General features: G+C 43.1%; 1 protein-coding gene across 2 annotated transcripts in view; it reads right to left on the minus strand.

Annotated features, from left to right (window-relative positions):
- josd1 (Josephin domain containing 1) overlaps positions 1-14939 on the minus strand; it is a 28789-nt gene extending 13850 nt beyond the window's left edge. The window contains exons 1-2 of one of the 2 annotated variants that reach the window (XM_028792028.2): positions 14812-14939; positions 8227-9786 (exon numbers count right to left, since the gene is read on the minus strand). In XM_028792028.2, the coding sequence (XP_028647861.1) occupies positions 8227-8435 (209 nt within the window). In that variant the 5' untranslated portion in view covers positions 8436-9786; positions 14812-14939. Of the gene's footprint in view, positions 1-8226; positions 9787-14221; positions 14755-14811 lie in introns of those variants that run through there. The other variant, XM_028792029.2, reaches the window with a different exon arrangement.
- Positions 14940-23798: the final 8859 nt, after the last annotated feature.

Raw genomic sequence — 23798 nt, forward strand, 5'->3', positions numbered from 1 at the left:
TTTCTATATTGTTCCCAAAAACACCGAACTTGGGAAATAACAGTTCACTTAATTAGCCCAGGAGTCCAATTAAAAACAGAAACTGGTTGGAACAAAAACCCGCAGCCACAGTGGGGTCCCCAGGACTGAGTTTGGGGAGCACTGCCTTAATTGCTGCATTTTGGTTTTAGTTGCCCGTTTTTTTGCTTTTTTAACCAGCGACCACTTGATATTGAGGTGCAAATAACAAAGGAGCCACCAGCTCTCTGGCTAACATGCTTTCATTTAAACCGGTGTACCACGAAGCATTTGTGTTAATAAAAATGACAGAGAAATGAAAAGACCACAAAACATCTGGAGAAAGTTCTCCGAAATGGAAGAATGAAAGCACAAACAAGCCATAGAATTAAATCCTCACTTTCTTTGTCTGTTAGGCCAGGCTTCTAATTAGAAAACCGGTTGGAGCAAATACCTGCAGCCACTGCGGCCCACCAGGACTGGAGTTCAAGTTCCCTGAACCTTTAACTCAGGGGTCCTAAATCACGGTCCTGGAGGGCCACAGTGGCTGCGGGTTTTTGCTCCAACCCAATTGCTTAATAAGAAGCACTTACTGCTCAAGTAACACTTCTGCTTCACTTCCGTTGTCTCGCTCGTTAAGATTTTGAACCCTTATTGCTTATTTTAGTCTTAAAATACCTGTATTCTTAGTTTTGAATTGCTCCTAATTAGTAATAACAAGCAAATGACAAAAGAGACGAGAATTTCTCCATTTAGCTTATTACCATTTACACCTGTGTGTATTTATCGTGCACTATTGGGTTTAATTAAATACTTGGAAGGAAAGTGAACAGAAAAAAGTGAAGGACTGAGAATTACTCCTCCATTTCAGCCTTCAGATCATTTAGATGATATCCTTAGAAAGGGGAAGAAAATCAAGGATATGAGAATTACCTGATATAGCAGAGTTAAAGCACTTACAAGCCATGAAATTAGAAAGCAATCCTTACCAATAATTTAATTAAGCAACCAGGTTAGAACAAAAACTTGCAGCCACTGCGGCCCTCCAGGACTGGGATTGAGGACCTCTGCTTTAACTGCTAAATTTAGCATTTAGTTGCCCATATTTTTGTTTTTTTTCACCAGTGACCACTTAGTCATATGAAAAGATTTGGGAGCCCCTCTCAGCCTGCCTAATAATTTACTCTCCTTTCAACAATAAAGATAACAGTGGTATGTCTTTCATTTTCTAAGAACATCTGAGTACTGCGGTGTTTTCCGAACAAAGAGTTTTAGTGACACAGTATTTAGTTGTATGAAATTAAATCAAATGTGAAAAACTGGCTGTGCACAAATGTGAGTCCCCTTGTAATTTTACTGATTTGAATGCCTGTCACTGCTCAATGCTGATTACTAGCAACACCAAATTGGATGGATGAGCTCGTTATGCCTTCATAAACAGGTGTGTCCCAATCATGAGATATAAAGGTATTTAAGGTGGTCAACTGCAATTTATGCTTCCCTTTGACTCTCAAACTGAAGAGTGACAGCATGGGATCCTCAAAGCAACTCTCAAAAGATCTGAAAACAAAGATTGTTGAGTCTCATGGTTTAGGGGAAGGCTACAAAAAGCTATCTCAGAGGTTTAAACTGTCAGTTTCAACTGTAAGGAATGGAATCAGGAAATGGAAGGCCACAGGCACAGTTACTGTTAAACCCAGCAGGGCTGGCAGGCCAAGAAAAATACAGGAGTGGCATATGAGCAGGATTGTGAGAATGGTTACAGACAACCCACAGATCACCTCCAAAGACCTGCAAGAACATCTTGCTGCAGATGGTGTATCTGTACATCGTTCTACAATTCAGCACAATTTGCACAAAGAACATCTGTATGGCAGGGTGATGAGAAAGAAGCCCCTTCTGCACTCACACCACAAACAGAGTCTCTTGTTGTATGCAAATGCTCATTTAGACAAGCCAGACTCATTCTGGAACAAAGTGCTTTGGACTGATGAGACAGAAATCGAGTTATTTGGTCAGAACAAAAAACGATTTGCACAGCGGAAGAAGAACACTGCATTCCAAGACAAACACCTGCTACCTACTGTCAAACTTGGTGGAGGTTCCATCATGCTGTGTGGCTATGTGGCTAGTTCAGGTACTGGGGCCCTTGTTAAAGTTGAGGGTCGGGTGAATTCAACCCAAAATCAACAAATTCTTCAGGATAATGTTCAAGCATCAGTCACAAAGTTGAAGTTATGCAGGGGTTGGATATTCCAACAAGACAATGACCCAAAACACAGTTCGAAATCTACAAAGGCATTCATGCAGAGGGAGAAGTATAATGTTCTGGAATGGCCGTCACAGTCCCCTGACTTGAATATCATCGAAAAATCTATGGGATGATTTGAAGCAGACTGTCCATGCTCGGCAGCCATCAAATTGAACTGGAGAGATTTTCTATGAAGAATGGTCAAAAATATCTCCATCCAGAATCCAGACACTCATCAAAGACTATAGGAGGACAGCATCTAGAGGCTGTTAGATTTACAAAAGTAGGCTCAACTAAGTATTGATGTCATATCTCTGTTGGGCTGCCCACATTTATGCACCTGTCTAATTTTGTTATGATGCATATTGCATATTTTCTGTTAATCCAATAAACTTAATGTCACTGCTGAAATACTACTGTTTCCATAAGGCATGTCAGATATTAAAAGGAAGTTGCTACTTTGAAAGCTCAGCCAATGAGAAACAAAAATCCAAAGAATTAAGAGGGGTTCCCAAACTTTTTCATATGACTGTATTGAGGTGAAAATGACAAAGGAGCCACCAGCTCTCCAGCTAATGTGCTTCCATTTAAACCCACGTTTCTCAAAGCATTTATGTTAATAAAATGTTTTGAATAATTGACAAGAGAAATGAAGACCACAAAACATCTGGAGAAAGTTCTCAGAAATGGAAGAACGAAAGCACAAACAAGCCATAGAATTAAATCCTCAGTTTCTTTATCTGTTAGAAAACTGGTTGGGATGAAAACCTGCAGCCACTGTGGACTTCCAGGAGCGTAACCGAGTATCCCAGCACTTGAAGAACGTGGAGTACACTCCACACGGGTGGGATTACAACAAAGTGAGATGCCTGCTGTGACTAATCACGGACTATTACTGTGCAAGTCAAAGGCAGCCAAAGCAGTGCAATGAAGCTGACACGGCAGTATAAAAGAGTGGTATGGCAGCAGCAGACACCAGCAATACGACAATCATTTAAAAAAACATCCCGCTCAACGAAACACGAGCTTCGTGAAGGAAGTGCATCGAGAGGAAATGCGGGAAGCTGCACCAGCACACGGGTCTTCCTAACATTCTTCAACTTGCTGCCAGCTTTGAATTAAATTAAGCATCAGTCAGGAAACAGACCTCGATGAGATGGCAGTCCAACTCACACACCCGGCCAAGTATGTGGGTGCAAAAAAAATAAATCTCTGAATACGCAGATCAAACATTACAGAGGTGCACATGAAAATGGAAACGGCACACAGGCAGGCAGTGACCGAGTGGACACCCGAGCCAGGAGTTTGTCCCACTGTGCTATTCCTTCTCAACAACATGAACAAGATGGATGACATCTAAATGAACTTCCTTTGAACAGATGAATGAAAGCCAACGCACAGGTGGCCAGCTACTTTTTTTTTGAGAAAGTATGGGTGATGAGCTTTTTACAAGCATGCAACAAAATCTTCGGCCATGTTGACATCCCCTGCAGCTTCACCTTATCAAACATCGAGAGTTTCCAAAAAAAAAAAAAAAAGTCCTGACAGACAACTGGATAAACAACTCAAGTTCAAACAGTAGAGGCCGGAGATTTCCATCCACCTTGACTGAAGACGTTCCACACCTGCCATCTTACCATGCATCCCCAGTGTTTAGCCCATTAGGGTATCTGCTTTATTTCTAGAAGTTTAATGCCGAAATTCAACCGAAAAGATTTATTTCAGCCTTTATTTACTGTAGTCAATGTTCAACGGATCAACATCAGTTTGAACATCTGTGTAAACCTCTTGGAAGATTCCAGAAATTGAAATCACAACTTTTAGAAGTCTCTGACCCATTCTGTAAATTGGGAGTGCATCTGTAACCGCATTTAAAGGCCTACCTTTAAAATAGAACTTACAAACGTGTAGGCCGGGGCCGACACTGGAAGAAGCCCCCTCTCCCTGACCCTCACTCCTCCAATGACCGCGCTCAACTCTCAGTGGCACCATTACAGGTGAATTGTGGCCGACCCCGAATGAGACCCCATCTACCGGTCCAATGATTGTGATCAAGTCACAAATGGAAAGCATCACAGATGGAACGCGGATGGGGCTGGGCAACCTCTTCAAATGCCAGCTGGCTCTGACAATTGTGTTTGATTCACCGAGAAGGAAAAGCATCGGCCATCAGGCTTGATGGATCATGCCCCCAACTTTGACGATCACACTCGATTCACCAAGGGGGAAGGGGGGAGGGACCCACCACAATTCCCTCCCTCGCTTAGATGATCACATTAAATTCAAGGAAGGGATCACCCAACTCCCAAGCCCAAGGTTGGATTGCAAACACACTAGTATGTAAAAAACTGGATTGCGACACCAGAAAGGTTGGGAAACACGACGACGTTAGAGCCAGTGCCCTTCTGCAATAGACAGATTTATTTTAATTTTGGTATAGTCGGCAGGATAGATTTATTTTAATTTTGGTATAGTCAGCGAGAGAGAGAGATAGAGGCAACTCAAGACGGCCAGCGGATAAAACAGAGGAGAGACGTGACGCCAAACCAAGACTAACTAGCATTAGTTAAACTTGAGCTTGTTCTGGTGTTCACCGAGACAGCACTTAGACCGGAGGATCACCTCGTTTCAGGGCCATACTACACAGTCTGGTTTTGACTCACTGCCAGTACGGTACACTGCAAGTGGCCCATAGTGTCACAGCAAACTTGTCGTTTATACCTGCCAGGGCTCACCTCTCATATGATTTTCTCTCTTCATTCTGAAAACATACAGAGCACTGAGCACTAACACTGCTAAGCCCTATTTTGTTTTCTGTCATAGGTTATGAAGCTTCAAAGCTCGCTTGAGGTGACGTAGTGTAGTTTTTAAACCAGTCATCATCTTCACAGGCTCAACAATGCCATATGAGGCTTGCCTGATACGTTAGGACAAGGAGAAATGAAAATTGGAATACTACTTAGAGAGGCTGGAGGCAAATAAATAAATAAATAAATAAATATACACATATATAAATAAAAAAAGAAAATCTTGAGACGAGACTTTACCCAAAGAGATTTTTTCAAGTCACGCCCTCCGCTCAACCATTTACAGTTAACGGCCCTCGCCCACAGTCCTCTCACCTCTCATTCGTGTAAATGCTTTTGTCAGACACAGTTCCTGTGCTCTCAGCTCTTATAAATTTTTACTTTTTCCTCACTTTAAGTTCCCAATAAAAGAAGTCTTATTATGTCCAAATCTTATTTAAGAATGTAATCCCGGAGGGTTATCGACAAATAAAAAATGAGTACACGGGCAATCCTAGCACAGAGAAACGATGAAATCAAACAAATTAACGTGAAAAACGTCGATTGGTTACAAGGCAATGACATGTAAAATTTTAACAGGTGACAAGAAAGGTAATGTAGTATATCTTCCACAGATAACATTGTACAGCAAAGGAGATCTTGATATGCCATTCGTATTAAGACGTTTACAGTTTTATACATGAGGCGAGACACAAAAATAACCGGACTGCGCTTGGGGCTTTCCTGGGAAACCATCTGGAGGTCAGCCAGACGTGAATCATAGAACTATATCTCCTCCTACATGCCCTCTCAAACCGCCGACCGGCTAGGTATATCCTGTGAATAGCCCAGTCAGTATTTGCTCAACAATTGCTACACAAGTTCACACAATAATGTCAGGTGAAAAAAAAAAAAAAAACAATCGAACAGCAAATCAACATCAAACTGTGACTGACAAAAACATTCCTGTCCTCAATCATCCTCCCTATTCGCCCGATTTAGCTCCCTGTGATTTTTACGTGTACCCGAAAATTAAAAGTGACCTGAAGGGAACACATTTTTCTTCAGTGGATGACGTGAAGACAAAAACTGCAAGCCTGTTGAAGAGCCTCAAGCAAAGAAGACTTCCAGCTCTGTTTCAATTAATGGAAGATACGTATGAAGCGGTGTAGATATCAGGAGGGGGAGTACAGAAAAGGTTACAATGTTTAGAATGCTGTAATTCATCAATAAATATTTTAACCAATCCGGTTATTTTTGTGTCTCGCCTCATATATATATATATATCTCTCTCTACGAGTGGAAGTGAGTGAGTCTGTCTGTCTGTCTGTCCCGGAAGCGAGAGGTGGAGTCAGGGTGAGGGCTCCGCCTCCGAAGAAACAGAAAACTCGCTTATCCACTAATAACACAAACAAGGCGAGCACATCAGCAAAATGAAACCTCAGAAGAATGTCAAAGTCGCTTAGCCACTAACATCAGCAAAAACGGTATCCTTTTACTTTTCCTCCTGCTGCTAATACACAAATGATGCGAGGAGTTCCTTTCAATTACCTGACATCTCTACATTTCAATAGTTTCTAGGACCCCGGGCTTTTTACAGCCATTATATATTACAGTGCATCCGGAAAGTATTCACAGCGCATCACTTTTTCCATATTTTGTTATGTTACAGCCTTATTCCAAAATGGATTAAATCCATTTTTTTCCACAGAATTCTACACACAACACCCCATAATGACAATGTGAAAAAAGTTAACTTGAGGTTTTTGCAAATTTATTAAAAATAAAAAAATTGAGAAAGCACATGTACAGAAGTATTCACATCCTTTGCCATGAAGCTCAAAATTGAGCTCAGGTTCATCCTGTTTCACCTGATCATTCTTGAGATGTTTCTGCAGCTTAATTGGAGTCCACCTGTGGTAAATTCAGTTGACTGGACATGATTTGGAAAGGCACACACCTGTCTATGTAAGGTCCCACAGTTGACAGTTCATGTCAGAGCACAAACCAAGCATGAAGTCAAAGGAATTGTCTGTAGACCTCCGAGACAGGATTGTCTCGAGGCACAAATCTGGGGAAGGTTACAGAAAAATTTCTGCTGCTTTGAAGGTCCCAATGAGCACAGTGGCCTCCATCATCCGTAAGTGGAAGAAGATCGAAACCACCAGGACTCTTCCTAGAGCTGGCCGGCCATCTAAACTGAGCGATCAGGGGAGAAGGGCCTTAGTCAGGGAGGTGACCAAGAACCCGATAGTCAATCTGTCAGAGCTCCAGAGGTCCTCTGTGGAGAGAGGAGAACCTTCCAGAAGGACAACCATCTCTGCAACAATCCACCAATCAGGCCCGTATGGTAGAGTGGCCAGACGGAAGCCACTCCTTAGTAAAAGGCACATGGCAGCCCACCTGGAGTTTGCCAAAAGGCACCTGAAGGACGCTCAGACCATGAGAAAGAAAATTCTCTGGTCTGATGAGACAAAGATTGAACTCTTTGGCATGAATGCCAGGCATCACGTTTGGAGGAAACCTGGCACCATCCCTACAGTGAAGCATGGTGGTGGACAGCATCATGCGGTGGGGATGTTTTTCAGTGGCAGGGACTGGGAGACTAGTCAGGATAAAGGGAAAGATGACTGCAGCAATGTACAGAGACATCCTGGATGAAAACCTGCTCCAGAGCGCTCTTGACCTCAGACTGGGGCGACGGTTCATCTTTCAGCAGGACAACAACCCTGAGCACACAGCCAAGAAATCAAAGGAGTCAACCGACGCTTCCCATCCGATTTGATGGAGCTTGAGAGGTGGTGCAAAGACGAACGGGCGAAACTGGCCAAGGATAGGTGTGCCAAGCTTGTGGCATCATATTCAACAAGACTTGAGGCTGTAATTGCTGTCAAGGGTGCATCGACAAAGTATTGAGCAAAGGCTGTGAATACTTATGGACATGTGCTTTCTCAATTTTTTTATTTTTAATAAATTTGCAAAAATCTCAAGTAAACTTTTTTCACGTTGTCATTATGAGGTGTTGTGTGTAGAATTCTGAGGGAAAAAATGAATTTAATCCATTTTGGAATAAGGCTGTAACATAAGAAAATGTGGAAAAAGTGATGCGCTGTGAATACTTTCCGGATTCACTGTATATAGAGATACATCTCCTGTAGTATGGTAGAATATTAAGCAGATAAAAAGGTCCACCTTTGAAAGATGTCCTGCAGGGCTTCTCGGCTGAACGCAGCTCCATCCTGGAAGACGTTGTTGAGAGCGTGCAAGGCACAGAGTTCTCGGCGCTGCTTCTCGTGATAGATGGTGTGCGTAGAGAGAGGGACATGGGCGCTGGCTTTCAGTTTCCTCACCCGCCAGGGTACACAGCCCAGACCCTTGCCAGGCCCCGGAGCACTACCCATCACTGGGCCTTCACTTGATGCACATGTGCAGGGAAAGGAAGGCACTGACGACAACAACAACAAGTAGGTTTGGCCTTCTAAAGTCGTCCCCAACTGGACCTTCACGCTTGCCCGCACAGAATTTAAGGATCGTTCAACAGCAGAGAGCCTTCTAGAAGTTTCTTTGGCATAATAAAGATGTATAAAAAAAAAAAAATATATGAGGAGCAGAAAAAACAAAAAACCCTCAATGTGCCACTGCGGTAAAATTAGTCAATGCCCACAAAATGTGATCCACCAGGAATGCTTACTTGGCCAGACCTCCCACCATCCCAGCCCCCTCACATGTTTACATTTTTCCTCCTCTTCTGCAATTTTCTACAGTCATGGAAATTTTTTTTTTTTCTTTCCCCAAAAAAAGCTGCAACACAATCAGCATTCAAAAGTGATTCATTCAGAAAAAAAAAAAAACAAAATAATGTAGTGCTCAAAATACTGGATTCTGTCAGAAATAATGGAGGGCTGCAAAGCGGGAATGACAGGGGCACACGAAGTCCACCCAAAAAGGACAAACTGCACTCAGGGAGGTCTGCAAAACGTGTGCATGTGTGTCTTTTGGCACGGCCTTCACAATGTGGACCTGGCGCATCTCTTAATCCTTCAAATGAATGTTCGGGTTTCCAAAGGCGTCTTCTGGAAATCGCGTGGACCTCAACTAAGCAAACTCAATTCAATGTCAGGGGCGTAAAAAAAAAAAAAAAAAATCATCAGAGACCCAAAAAACACAAAATCAAAATATGCTTATGTCTGGTTTGAGGATAAGCTGCTGCAGTTCACTTATATAAAAGGTAAAGTCCGATTACCCAAGCGGAGTTGAGAAGTTCAAAACAGTCAGCCATCCACCTTCATTACTCGCTCATTAAATATTACAAGTCCTCCTCCTCGGCTGGTGCAGCATGATAAGCATTTTCAACAACATGCAGGAACGGGCCTCAATCTTGCCAAATTTACATTGCCTTTTTTCTTTTATTTTTAGATCTTACGACTTTTCACCATTGTTTCGAGAAATGAAGCAGGCCTCTCTCAAAGATTTATTTAATCAGCAGAAAGTTTTAGTTCCTAATATTCCGGCAAACCAATCCCACAAACCATGAAGAAACAAAAAAAAAACCCTTTTCTTGCTGACGTTCAAATGTTAAAGCTGTATTCTTGGCCCAACGTCTGTGCAGTGCGCTGATAACTGATGGAAACGGCTTTAAAAGTGGAGCCAAATGTCTTCATTCATTCTGGCCCAACGCTCGTCTGAAGCCACTGGGAGATTTGCAAGGCCAAGTCCGTCACTCAGCAATCTCAGCTCCAAGGTTAACTTCTCCTAGAAAAAGAAAAAAGAAAAAGGGACAGGATTTTACTATAAAAGGCAACATAACAAAATGCAACATAAAGGGTCACCTTACATATAAACGTCTACATGTGGAAGTGTGTCTGTCTGTCTGTCTGGGAAGTGTGAGGCTACAGCATGAAGCTCAAAGAAAGTGACTCTGTCGCCAAAGTGAAACCACCGGGGAAAGAGAAACTCGCTTAGCCGCTGATACACAAGTGAGGCATCAGCAAAATGAAACATCCAAGGAGAGAGAAACTCGCTTAGCCGCTGATAGACAATGGAGGCTTCAGCAAAATGGAACCTCCAACAAGAGAGAAACTCGCTTAGCTGCTGATAGACAATGGAGGCGAGCACATCAGCAAAATTAAACATTCAAAAAGAGAGAAACTCACTTAGCCGATGATTGACAATGGAGGCAAGCACATCAGCAAAATGGAACATCCAAGGTGAGAGAAACTCGCTTAGCCGCTGATAGATAAAGGGGGAGAGAACATCAGCAAAACGAAACCTCAGAGAAAGGAAAAACTTGCTTAGCCATTGATAGAAAAGAGAGACGAGCACGTCGGCAAAATGAAACCTCCAAGACCAGAGAAACTCGCTTAGCCGCTGATAGACAAAGGGGGAGAGAACATCAGCAAAACGAAACATCCAAGGAGAGAGAAACTCACTTAGCCACTGATACACAAGCAAGATGAGCACATCGGCAAAACAAAACCTCAGAGGAAAGAGAAACTCACTTAGCCGCTAATATACAACCGATGCAATTGATTGATTGATTGAAGTGCCAGAATCCATGGATTCTAAGAGCCCAGGATTTTTACAGCACAGGCCTACACAGCTAGTTTATAAATAATTGGATAAACTGCACTACAATTAAATGACTACCGCAATCAGACAGCAGAGAAACATGTAATGATACACCATAAAAAACATCAGTAACTAAAGAGGTAAATAAATATGTACATACAGTATGTACAGTGGTGTGAAAAACTATTTGCCCCCTTCCTGATTTCTTATTCTTTTGCATGTTTGTCACACAAAATGTTTCTGATCATCAAACACATTTAACCATTAGTCAAATATAACACAAGTAAACACAAAATGCAGTTTTTAAATGATGGTTTTTATTATTTACGGAGAAAAAAAATCCAAACCTACATGGCCCTGTGTGACAAAGTAATTGCCCCCTTGTTAAAAAATAACCTAACTGTGGTGTATCACACCTGAGTTCAATTTCCGTAGCCACCCCCAGGCCTGATTACTGCCACACCTGTTTCAATCAAGAAATCACTTAAATAGGAGCTGCCTGACACAGAGAAGTAGACCAAAAGCACCTCAAAAGCTAGACATCATGCCAAGATCCAAAGAAATTCAGGAACAAATGAGAACAGAAGTAATTGAGATCTATCAGTCTGGTAAAGGTTATAAAGCCATTTCTAAAGCTTTGGGACTCCAGCGAACCACAGTGAGAGCCATTATCCACAAATGGCAAAAACATGGAACAGTGGTGAACCTTCCCAGGAGTGGCCGGCCGACCAAAATTACCCCAAGAGCGCAGAGACGACTCATCCGAGAGGTCACAAAAGACCCCAGGACAACGTCTAAAGAACTGCAGGCCTCACTTGCCTCAATTAAGGTCAGTGTTCACGACTCCACCATAAGAAAGAGACTGGGCAAAAACGGCCTGCATGGCAGATTTCCAAGACGCAAACCACTGTTAAGCAAAAAGAACATTAGGGCTCGTCTCAATTTTGCTAAGAAACATCTCAATGATTGCCAAGACTTTTGGGAAAATACCTTGTGGACTGATGAGTTAAAAGTTGAACTTTTTGGAAGGCAAATGTCCCGTTACATCTGGCGTAAAAGGAACACAGCATTTCAGAAAAAGAACATCATACCAACAGTAAAATATGGTGGTGGTAGTATGATGGTCTGGGGTTGTTTTGCTGCTTCAGGACCTGGAAGGCTTGCTGTGATAGATGGAACCATGAATTCTACTGTCTACCAAAAAATCCTGAAGGAGAATGTCCGGCCATCTGTTCGTCAACTCAAGCTGAAGCGATCTTGGGTGCTGCAACAGGACAATGACCCAAAACACACCAGCAAATCCACCTCTGAATGGCTGAAGAAAAATAAAATGAAGACTTTGGAGTGGCCTAGTCAAAGTCCTGACCTGAATCCAATTGAGATGCTATGGCATGACCTTAAAAAGGCGGTTCATGCTAGAAAACCCTCAAATAAAGCTGAATTACAACAATTTTGCAAAGATGAGTGGGCCAAAATTCCTCCAGAGCGCTGTAAAAGACTCATTGCAAGTTATCGCAAACGCTTGATTGCAGTTATTGCTGCTAAGGGTGGCCCAACCAGTTATTAGGTTCAGGGGGCAATTACTTTTTCACACAGGGCCATGTAGGTTTGGATTTTTTTTTCTCCCTAAATAATAAAAACCACCATTTACAAACTGCATTTTGTGTTTACTTGTGTTATATTTGACTAATGGTTAAATGTGTTTGATGATCAGAAACATTTTGTGTGACAAACATGCAAAAGAATAAGAAATCAGGAAGGGGGCAAATAGTTTTTCACACCACTGTATATATTGTGGCAGCTGGGATGCCTCTGTGATGGGAGGACCGGGGGAGAGGATATATTCAGGGCAATACCTCTCCTCTGTCCCCGAGGACACAAACCCCCTGGACTGCATCGGGGCCACGGGCTTGGAGCTTGGAAGCTCAACCCTGCTGGGGCTCATGGCCACCACCAGGGGGGCACTTGGACAGTTCCAGAGCCCTGGGGGTTTAGGATTGGGGGGACAACTTTGAACACAGTGCCAGTCCTTCCAAGGACACATCCGTAAATCATCATCCAGGAGACAGAAATGAATAGTGTAGTAGGCAAGATAACAGATAGATAGATAGATAGATATTAATTTTAGTATAGTAGGCAGGATACACTAAAATAGACTGAGAGACAGATAATATAATAAATAACAATAATAATAATAATAATGCATTTTACTTATAGGGGCACTTTACATTAGCAGTGAATCTCAAAGTGCAACATAAAAAGATTAAACAAAGGCAAGGCAAGATAGTTGTCCCAAAGGTGAAATTTACCTTTTACAGAAGCTGGGAAATATAACAAACATAACAACCCTGACTTGCATGTTCTATAACTCTGATGGCCAGAGTGATTTTCTAAGCTGTGATGTGCTCACTTCCATAGAGGCCAAGAGAATCAACAAGCCAATTAAGAAGGCAGGCTCAGCTGTGGGACGCCCCCTGGACCCAATTTAGGTAGGAGTGGAGGAGAAAATGCAGGCAAAACAGAGTGCCATAATGAACAATGCTGCACATGCTCCCTCTGGCACATATTGTTCAAGTGGTCTTTCGGATGAGGGCTTATGATTTACACAAAGACCAGCCTCTCGGATGTCTTCATGATGTGGGACACAAGGGGCCACTGGTCTACCACCTGCACTTCAGAACTGGTAATCCATCTGAAGGATGTTTGGGCCCACCCAGTACTTGGATGGGGGTGAACCATCAAAGAAAAGTTGAGGATGCTGTTAGAAGAGTTGTTTTTGCGCTTACCCTGTGGTCTGTGTGTGGATCCCAATACCCCAGTGTAGTTAGATGAGATATAAAACCGAGGTCGTGAACCTCTGTGATCTTAATGGCATCTGGCAAAAGAGTTGGTGTATCCTGATATCCTGGCTAAATTGCCCACCATGACCTTGTTCATTACGACCCTCTTTCACCCCTTAACAGCCAATGTATGTTCAGAGTCCTGGCTGCCATAATATCTCGTTGGATTCTGCACATATGAGGGGGAGGGGGGCTGATGTGGCTTCCCTAAGCGTGTTAAGTGGCTAAAATAATACATACTGTATAATAAATGGAGGTATAAATCTTGGAACTGGAGCGATACAGGATCCGTCCCACAGCAGCAACATTTTCTGTAGCATCAATAAGAATACTGAACAAGTAACAGAGGGCACCACAAATCTTACAATAACATGAACTGCGTTACAAGTTAACCAGACATGAAGTTGAAGCACAGACCTTGAAAAGATTTATGAAGTTCCTGGACGAGACACTGGGACTGCTGCACTGTTAGCTCAACAAACGAACGTGACGGACTGAATGATCTCCTCTCGTTTGTCAAATTTCTAAAGTTCTAAGCAGATAAATGTGATAAACTAAACGATTTCCCCATGGAAGGCGCTATAAACGACGAGAGGATAACTGGCCGTCTAGTCAGTTAAGGAGTAAAGAGGCTCGTTTGTGTCAGAACAGCGAAGACTTCACAGATTTTAGGTAACGCTCCTTCGGGCTCACTTAGCCTTTAAAGTAAACCCACTGCCATACCCGTTAGACCTCCCCAAGTCACTCGAGCCGCTTGTTAACTGCACAGGACTACAAACCTGCACTGACAACGAATCGGACTTCCAAAGTGTCTTGTCGCTTTATTCTCTTTCTCCTTCTTATCTGCGCCACGTCGCTCCTCGTTCTTGGCCAACACACGGAGCTCCTCGCGGCACTTCCCTACTGAAACGCCCGCTGGCAGACGCGTTTCATTTGGCACCCCCAGGCAGCGTGGTTCTTCGGATGAGATCAAGGGTCTCCACCCAGCGCCGAGTCGCTCGAATGCCAGTTCAACGACACACAACGGGGGGCTTCACTCAAGGACTCCTTCCGACATAGCAGCTGTTCCATCCACGCGAGAGGCACGCGCGGTGCACCCTCCTCTCCCCCTCCCCGGGGCTGCTATGACACCCTCCCCAGGGTAGTCCCCTCCCGGATTGCAGTGCGGGACACTACGTCTCCCCCACGGGATAGCTTCCTGAAACAGGACTGGCCAAAGCAAACGCCTGTACGACTTTACGAGGACGGCAGTCCATGGAGCTACTGCTGTTAGGCTCCACTATCTTTTCGTGACGCTAAAGCGTTTTTACAAAACCAAATAATAATAATCCCAGTAATCTGGACGATAGCCCTGTGGCAATAGTCTTACCTTGACTGCCTTGTTAGTTTGTGCCTGAGCTAAGCTCCTGGCGACACGCTGCACGCAACGTCACCGCTCTCTGCTTTCGTCTTCCACAGCCTTGCGTCACTCATTTTTTTTTTCTCCTGGGGCGGAGCCACGAGCTGTCCAATCCGAGCAGGTGTGTGCACAACAACATGTCTCTCGCGCTCGCTTCCCATCGCTCCAACGCGCCCCGCCCTTCGCTAAACGGTAGAGTCGTATTCTAGTTAATTAAAACGCACCTCAGAACAGTCTCGTGTGCCGTAAGTAATGTGGACTTTGCGCAAGACAAGAAAGAAAAAAAAACATCAAACGTCAGCCAGTGACGCGGATTTCAGCCTGCATAAAAAACATGAGTATAGTTAAACGCAAAGACCCTGAATTTCATTTTATTTTGAAACTTTCCAATTGCTGTTCATTTTCTTAGTGTACTCAGAGTTAGTCGCCAGTCATAATTGCTGCATATATCTTATAAATATTATAACATACAAGAAAGCAAAATTAAGAAAATGACACAAAGGGCTCATGTTTAACCCAGGCAGAGTGAAGTTAAATAATGACAAGGTATACCAGATTCTGACTAATTTCTAAAAGAACTACGTATAAAGAACGTGCAGGATTTCAAGAATCTGGCCATTGTTTCCCCAGTCTTTTCTACTGATTGCCATTATTATTTATTGCATAGCTTGGAAGTGCAGCAGATAACATTGTTGCCTTAGGGCATTTAGTCTGTGGGTTTGCTTACCTGCTGAAGTGCCAATGCATGGCATGTTCTCCTTGTGGTTTGTGAGGTTTCCATCTGGAGCGCAGCTGTCCTGCACAACTGTTTTTCTCACTCCTTGTTTTTGCCAGATGGTACCTTTTGGATCAGTAGATTCAGAGTCTAAAGTCTGATGAACAGTCATAAGTATTCCAATATTGTAACACTAGCCATGCTAACAGTCCAAGATGGCTTGAAATATAAATAATCAACGTAGATCACCATTTGTTTGTAATGCATGTAGTAATAAACTGCATTGCATTTGTCATTCCAACATATGGTACATTACGTGCCATCTGTTGGAGTGACAAATGCAATGCACTTTAGTACTTCATGTGTTTGTGATGTGCCACTTCTTCAAAGGAACATGTTAAATTTGTGTCGAGTTCCAATAGTCTGCTCTTGTAGTATCCTTCATCCATACAACAGCTTTGTTTTCTTTTATGATCTGGCTTAATACTTTCCCATAAATATATGGTTTGAAATCTAAATAACCAACATAGACCTCAGTGTTAATGTTTGCAGTGGTTCATTTGTTGAAATCCATTTTGCAATGCCTGTAGTAATAAAATGCATTTCTTTTGTCAATCCAACAGATGGCGCATCACAAACTTTAGAAATGTTTGTGATGCACAAGCTATTAGAATGACAAATGCAATACATATGTCTCTGATATATGTAATTTGGAATGGAATCGAAAAAGCAGTGTTAATATGTGTGATACACCATCTGTTGGAATGATAAATGCAATGCATGTGTCTCTGTTATATGTCATTTGGTATGGGATTCTTAGAAGCTGTGTTAATATATGTAATGTGCCATCTGTTGAAATGGCAAATGCAATGCATGTGTCTCTGTTATATGCCATTTGGTATGGGATTTGTAAAAGCAGTGTTAATATATGTGATGTGCCATCTGATGGAATGATAAATAAAATGCATATGTCTCTGCTATATGTCATTTGGTATGGGATTCATAAAAGCAGTGTTAATATGTGTGATGCACCATCTGTTGGAATGAAAAATGCAATGCATATGTCTCTGTTATATGTCATTTGGCATGGGATTCATAAAAGCAGTGTTAATATGTGCGATGCATCATCTGTTGGAATGACAAATGCAATGCATATGTCTCTGTTATATGTTATTTGGTATGGGATTCATAAAAGTAGTGTTAATATGTGTGATGCACCATCTGTTGGTATGAAAAATGCAGTGCATTTTATTACTACAAATGTTCATGATGTGACATCTGTTGAAATGACACAGACAAAGCAATCAGAATGACACAGAGAAACACATCCTTTTATTGAGGTGGATGATAGAGTATAGTAGAGTATCGTATAGTATAGTAAAGTGTAACAAAGAGAGTGTCATTTCTCAAGCCACTTCTCTTGGAGGTGTTATTGTCTAATTTGATTCTGCATTTTTTCAAGGTTCCTTCTAAATTAAGAAAACTTTATTTTATTACACACCTGTCAGGACTGCCATTGTTTCAAACAGACAAACTCCCATTCTCAGTGAGTGAAGAGTTAAGTAAGATGTTAGACGTGCAAGAACTATTAGTGCTGGCCATTAAACCTATGATGTCAGGATTAAGTGGGTTTGGAAAATGGATGGATGGATTTTCTGGATTTTGTTTTCTTTACAGCTGCCCTAGCAGCATACTTTAGCTTTTTAATTTTATTACATTTGATAAATAAATGTCGATCATTTAGCTTTCTTTAGATTTGTTTGCAGCAGGTAATGGGAATGTGCTACACAGTGCCATATTTGTGGTTGAGGCGAGTAGAGTCTTCTGCTGCCTGCTAACTAACCAGGCCTGGGCATCAACCCATCACAGGTGCCTTTATGTATAGTTTTTTGTTTGTGCATTCATTTTATGAACCCACTTGTGGCCTACAGGGGGACAGACATTATTTTTGATAGCATCAGAACAAGGCAGGAACCAGCCCTGGATGGGATGCCAGTGAATCACACAGTGAATGTCATGCAACATCGGCTTTAGGCTCATGGGGACTGTTAGACTATTCTGGCCCCAACAGGCACATGGCAGGAACCAATGCTTAATGGGACCCCAGTACATCACAAGGCTCTTTCACTTAAACAACTCACATTTTAGGGTCATGGGAATCCATGGTCTATCTCAGCAGTGGGCACCAGTACAGAACATGTAGAAACATTTGAATTTCCCAATGAATGGGTGTGAATTACCTGAAAACATACAACTGAATAAAATGGTTGTGGTGTGTGCAGAAATTAAAAATGAAGAATTCAGTCACTCAAATATCCCCTGTGACTTGGGCCATTACATGGTACGGGGCCAGATGGTGTGAACCACTGAGCTTCTTCAATGTTTGTCTTATGCATATATAAATGTGTTTCGAAGTTAAATCCAGCAGATGTTGTGTGCAAAAAAAAAAAATAAGGACTTTGGCCTCTCCTGACTAATCGGTTTACCATTCCCTGCTTATGGGATGGGGAAAGGTTGGAATGGTAAAAAGCCTCTGACAATATGCTTGCCAATTTCCTGTTGGGTATAATGCAAGTTTTTTTTTTTTAGTATGTTATGTAGGTGATGGGTGTAACATAGCAAGAGGCAGAGGACAGAAAGATATGGAAGAAGATGATCCGCTGTGGCAACCCCTAATGGGAACAGCCGAATGAAGAAGACGTTATTAGATTTTGTACCAGGGAAGCCCTCAAGCCTCCATCTGATAGATAGATAGATAGATAGATAGATAGATAGATAGATAGATAGATAGATAGATAGATAGATAGATAGATAGATAGATAGATAGATAGATAGATAGATAGATAGATAGATAGATAGATACTTTATTAATCCCAAGGGGAAATTCACATACTCCAGCAGCAGCATACTGATAATAAACAATATTAAATTAAAGAGTGATAACAATGCAGGTATACAGACAGACAATAACTTTGTATAATGTTAAATGTTAACGTTTACCCCCCCCGGGTAGAATTGAAGAGTTGCATAGTGTGGGGGAGGAACGATCTCCTCAGTCTGTCAGTGGAGCAGGATGGTGACAGCAGTCTGTCGCTGAAGCTGCTCCTCTGTCTGGAGATGATCCTGTTTAGTGGATGCAGTGGATTCTCCATGACTGACAGGAGTCTGCTCAGCGCCCGTCGCTCTGCCACAGATGTCAACCTGTCCAGCTCTGTGCCTACAATAGAGCCTGCCTTCCTCACCAGTTTGTCCAGGCGTGAGGTGTCCTTCTTCTTTATGCTGCTTCCCCAGCACACCACTGCGTAGAAGAGGGCGCTCGCCACAACCGTCTGATAGAACATCTGCAGCATCTTATTGCAGATGTTGAAGGACGCAAGCCTGCTATGGAAGTATAGTCGGCTCTGTTCTTTCTTACACAGAGCATCAATATTGGCAGTCCAGTCCAATTTATCATCCAGTTGCACTCCCAGGTATTTATAGGTCTGCACCCTCTGCACACAGTCGCCTCTGATGATCACAGGGTCCACGAGGAGCCTGGGTCTCCTAAAATCCACCACCAGCTCCTTGGTTTTGCTGGTCTTCAGGTGTAGGTGGTTTGAGTCGCACCATTTAACAAAGTTTTTGATTAGGTTCCTATACTCCTCCTTCTGCCCACTCCTGATGCAGCCCACGATAGCAGTGTCGTCAACGAACTTTTGCACGTGGCAGGACTCCGAGTTGTATTGGAAGTCCGATGTATTTAGGCTGAACAGGACCGGAGAAAGTACAGTCCCCTGTGGCGCTCCTGTGTTGCTGACCACAATGTCAGACCTGCAGTTTCCGAGACACACATACTGAGGTCTGCCTGTAAGATAGTCCACAATCCATGCTACCAGGTATCAATCTACTCCCATCTCTGTCAGCTTATCCCTGAGGAGCAGAGGTTGGATGGTGTTGAAGGTGCTAGAGAAGTGTGAAGAATCTGTGCTCCCACCCTGGTATGGTATGGCACCTGCTCAGCCCAGGCCCACTGAACATTGCAGGGAATGGTGACGTTGGCACACAGTATAAATGGCACACATATAGGACATGTATAACACACACTACCTTAGAAAGGCAAACAGTATTATTAAAGCCATAGCCATGCTGCATGGCCTCTTTTCTCCCTCCTCCATCACTCACACAAGGGGATTCAAAAACCATTTTTAAAAGCCACTCACAAGCCGACTGTATCACCAAATGCATGTGTGTACCTGATGAGAGGTATCATCTGATGGTGTACTTAATGCACAGTGGTGCATTTCTTTTCTGTTGGTCAGATTGGCACTAATGCATGAGGTGCCATGTCTCAGCCAGGATTCCTCCCCTAGCTGGGGTTTATATTCATGTTTTATGTCTCTTTTGGTCATTTCTGATTCTTTTTTATGGTGGTTATGTGCATCTTTCTTTATGTGTGATTTTGTTTATATATAAAAACTGCCTTCGCTTTGTTGCATATGCTTTTGTGGGTGGTCCCCCAAGTGGCGGGGCCACCTGCCAATCCCCACCAGGAAGTGCCCAACAATCTGTAAATCTCCCGCAGTTCCTGACACTTTATTGTAGATGTGCGCTGGAGTCGGTGAGCTATTTGTGTTCGCTTGTGCTTATGGCTTTTATAAATTTTGGAATTTTGACCTTCTTGCTGTTTTTTCAACCACTCTGTTTGGATTCTACATTTAGACTTCGTTAGACTTGGATTGTCTTTGTGCTCCACGGATGTACATATTCTTTTATTCTGTAACCAGTAATGGCGTACTGCACGATAATGTGCCATGAACCCACTTGACTTGAGCATTCCTAGTTTTCCTCCTCTTTCTCTGCACGTTTACCATTCATTTGCTCAGAGGTTGATGCGCTTGCTGCATCCTGAGCTGCTCTTCTCTTCTCCACCCTAGCAGCCCGCTTCTTCTCTTCTTTCGTTGGCATCTTTTCGCGTTAAAACTGATTAACTCAGAGTTTGTGTTGCAATTACTTAGTACATTCTCTTTAATTTTTCACTTATGCTGGCACTTAAGTCTTCAATCTGCCTCAGGAATGATTTAAGATATGAAGGGGTAGGGGAAATGACGGCGAAGGTGGTAGGGATGAGAACGGCGCCCGTACACATGCGCCGCACAGCCGCCCTGCTGCGCACTGCCGAGAGTTGATTCTACAATAAAATAAAATGAAAATAAAAAGAGAAATAACCTTGGAGGTCAATCATCACCCCGAAAGCGGATAGTAGATGTCATGTAGTATATGTGAACCAAATTTTAGGTCAATAGTTCAAACGGTTTGCAAGCTACAGGTGATTTAAAATTCTGGACAGACAAACGAACAGCCCCGGTAGTATATTATATATAAAGACTAGTCTTTAAGCCCGTTACAATAACGGGTGCTAGAACAGTAGTGCATAAACATTAGTAGGAACAGTCTATATTAAATGGCAAGGGACTTTGACCTCATTCTTTTTATTGGTCGTATTTTTCTTTGTCTTTCAGCCTTTCTTTTGTTGATGTTTACTTGCTGAGCTGACCGTTTCTCGTGGGCTGCCGCCATGTATTGTGTATGTTTAATTTTCTGTGACAGTAATACTGTCTTGTACGCCCAGTGGCTTGTAAGTCCGTAATATTCCTTTAATTTTCTCTGGTGGTAATACTGGCTTGTATGTGGCTGTAATATGCGTCACTGTATTGTGTACCTTTCATTTCCTCTCGCAGTAATACTGGTTTGTATTTCCGTAAAACGCCTGTAACTTTCTCTCACAGTAATATCGCGCATTGCACCCTGCCCCGCGCATGCGCACTTCACCAGAAGACACACACACGGACACCTGGACGCACACAGGGATTTTATTAAAGAGGATAATTCTGCGCTTGCCCTTATTATTAGCCGGGATTTAACAGTGATATCCCCCTCTAGTGGGCATTATTGGAAGTGTTTTGGAAGTCTTTTTTTTTTTTACTTGGGGATCCTAGAGGGACTGTTACGACATGTGTCCCAGAAGATATGAAGGGCTAAGGGACCAAAGAGGCAGCCTTCAGGTATGGAAGGGAAAAAAATATAGTTAGTTGATTTTATGGTGCAAAATACATACTGTAAATAAGTACATGAAATGTGTCCATGTCCTTCGATGAAAAAAGTGATAAATAAATAATGAACATCTCAATTAGGGGCGACTCGGTGGCTTAAAGTTGGTAATCATGCCTACTACTCCATTACATATATTACCTTAAGGTTAGTGATCATACCTACTACACTATTATGTATGTAACCTTATGGTCAATCTGTGCTGTAGAGTCAAGTAATAATCATACCAGCCATACTTTCCAGTTGTTTCAGTATTTAACGACGATGGTTGTATTGGACTTTTTGGAAGGAGCTAAATCAAGTCACTATAATTCCTCAAAGACTAGCAAAATATATACAGTATAAAAGAGTGGAGGCAGCACGGTGGTGCAGTAGATAGCGCTGCTGCCTCGCAGTTAGGAGACCCGGGTTCGCTTCCTGGGTCCTCCCTGCGTGGAGTTTGCATGTTCTCCCTGTGTCTGCGTGGGTTTCCCCAAAGACATGCAGGTTAGGTGTATTGGCAATCCTGAATTGTTCCTAGTGTGTGCTTGGTGTATGTGTTGTGTGTGTGTGCCCTGTGGTGGGCTGCCGCCCTGCCTGGGGTTTATTCCTGCCTTGCGCCCTGTGTTGGCTGGGATTGGCTCCAGCTGACCTCCGTGACCCTGTGTTAGGATATAGCGAGTTGGAAAATGACTGAGTGACATCTCAATTATTAGAAACAACACACAATAAAATATCCATCCATCCATTTTCCAACCCGCTGAATCTGAACACAGGGTCACGGAGGTCTGCTGGAGCCAATCCCAGCCAACACAGGGCACAAGGCAGGAACCAATCCTGGGCAGGGTGCCAACCCACCGCAGGACACACACAAACACACCCACACACCAAGCACACACTAGGGCCAATTTAGAATCACCAATCCACTTAACCTGAATGTCTTTGGACTATGGGAGGAAACCGGAGCGCCCGGAGGAAACCTACGCAGACACGGGGAGAACATGCAAACTCCACGCAGGGAGGACCCGGGAAGCGAACCCAGGTCCCCAGGTCTACCCACTGCGCCACCGTGCCGCCAACACAATAAAATATGTCTATTTAAAGTTCAAACGGAAATTGTGGCGCGGTAGTCTAGGCTTTGGACTTCAAATTCCGAGGCTGTGGGTTCAAGGGTCGCTACTGACACTGTATGACCATGAAGAAGTCACTTCACCTGTCTGTGCTGCAAACACAAGAGAAGTGTAATCAATTGTATCTAAAATGTTTTAAGTCGACTTGGATAAATGCGCCAGCCAAAAAAACAAGTAATAAAGCAGAAATTAAGCAGCCCCAGATAACTCCACAACAATATTAACTCCCTCTTCCCTCAGCAGCAGCCACCAGCCCCATGACTCCTTACTCACGAGCTAAACGACACCAACAAAGACCGTGTCTAACGGCAGCCCTCTGACCAGCTCTGGCTGTTATATACCTTACGAGAGGGCCACTTGACGGTGCTCTGTGTGCACGCGCACGTGCACATTTTTAAAGCGAAGAGATCTGCTGCTCTCGCGCGTACGCGCATACTCCTGCCAGCCTGCATGACAGAGAGCCGCTCTGCCCAGCTCTCTCCACGCCGACGGACTGCCCCACCGCGGTACATCTGTGGATTGCTCAAATCTATCAAAGCGCGCAACCATGAGAAGATCAGCACACGTGAAATCTACAACGCCATTCCACTCACTCCCGCGCGTCCCCGCCGCGCTCCGCGGACTTCTGCAAGGTGACCGCAAACCGAGCGTATGAAATGTGCGTCCTTGGGTGTATCTTAATGGGTTTTGACTCGCTGATCACAAAACTCACTTTATGAGTTTCCCATCACGCACCGTTTTATTGCAATCGACAATTTTTGTTCTTTCCTCTCTTATTCTAAGCAGGGGTGCAGCTACATGAAAGGTACCCTGACCCCAAAACTAAAGGGCGGCTGTTTACATAGGTACTAATGGCAACGGTAAATCTGTAGGAATCGTCCTTGTAGCACAGGATCGGGAGTGTTTGTGACGACCGTTACATTTTTTTTAGTAATTTGAAATGTAGTCCGTGCTGATTTCATAAATCATGAAGAGGAATTATATGTCTGAAAGAAGCATAAACCGGACTGACACATTTTATTTTGACAATTTGCCCGTTTCTGATT

The sequence above is a fragment of the Erpetoichthys calabaricus genome, chromosome 12 (genome assembly GCF_900747795.2).
Source record: "Erpetoichthys calabaricus chromosome 12, fErpCal1.3, whole genome shotgun sequence".
In the NCBI taxonomy this organism is placed as follows: Eukaryota; Metazoa; Chordata; class Cladistia; order Polypteriformes; family Polypteridae; genus Erpetoichthys; species Erpetoichthys calabaricus.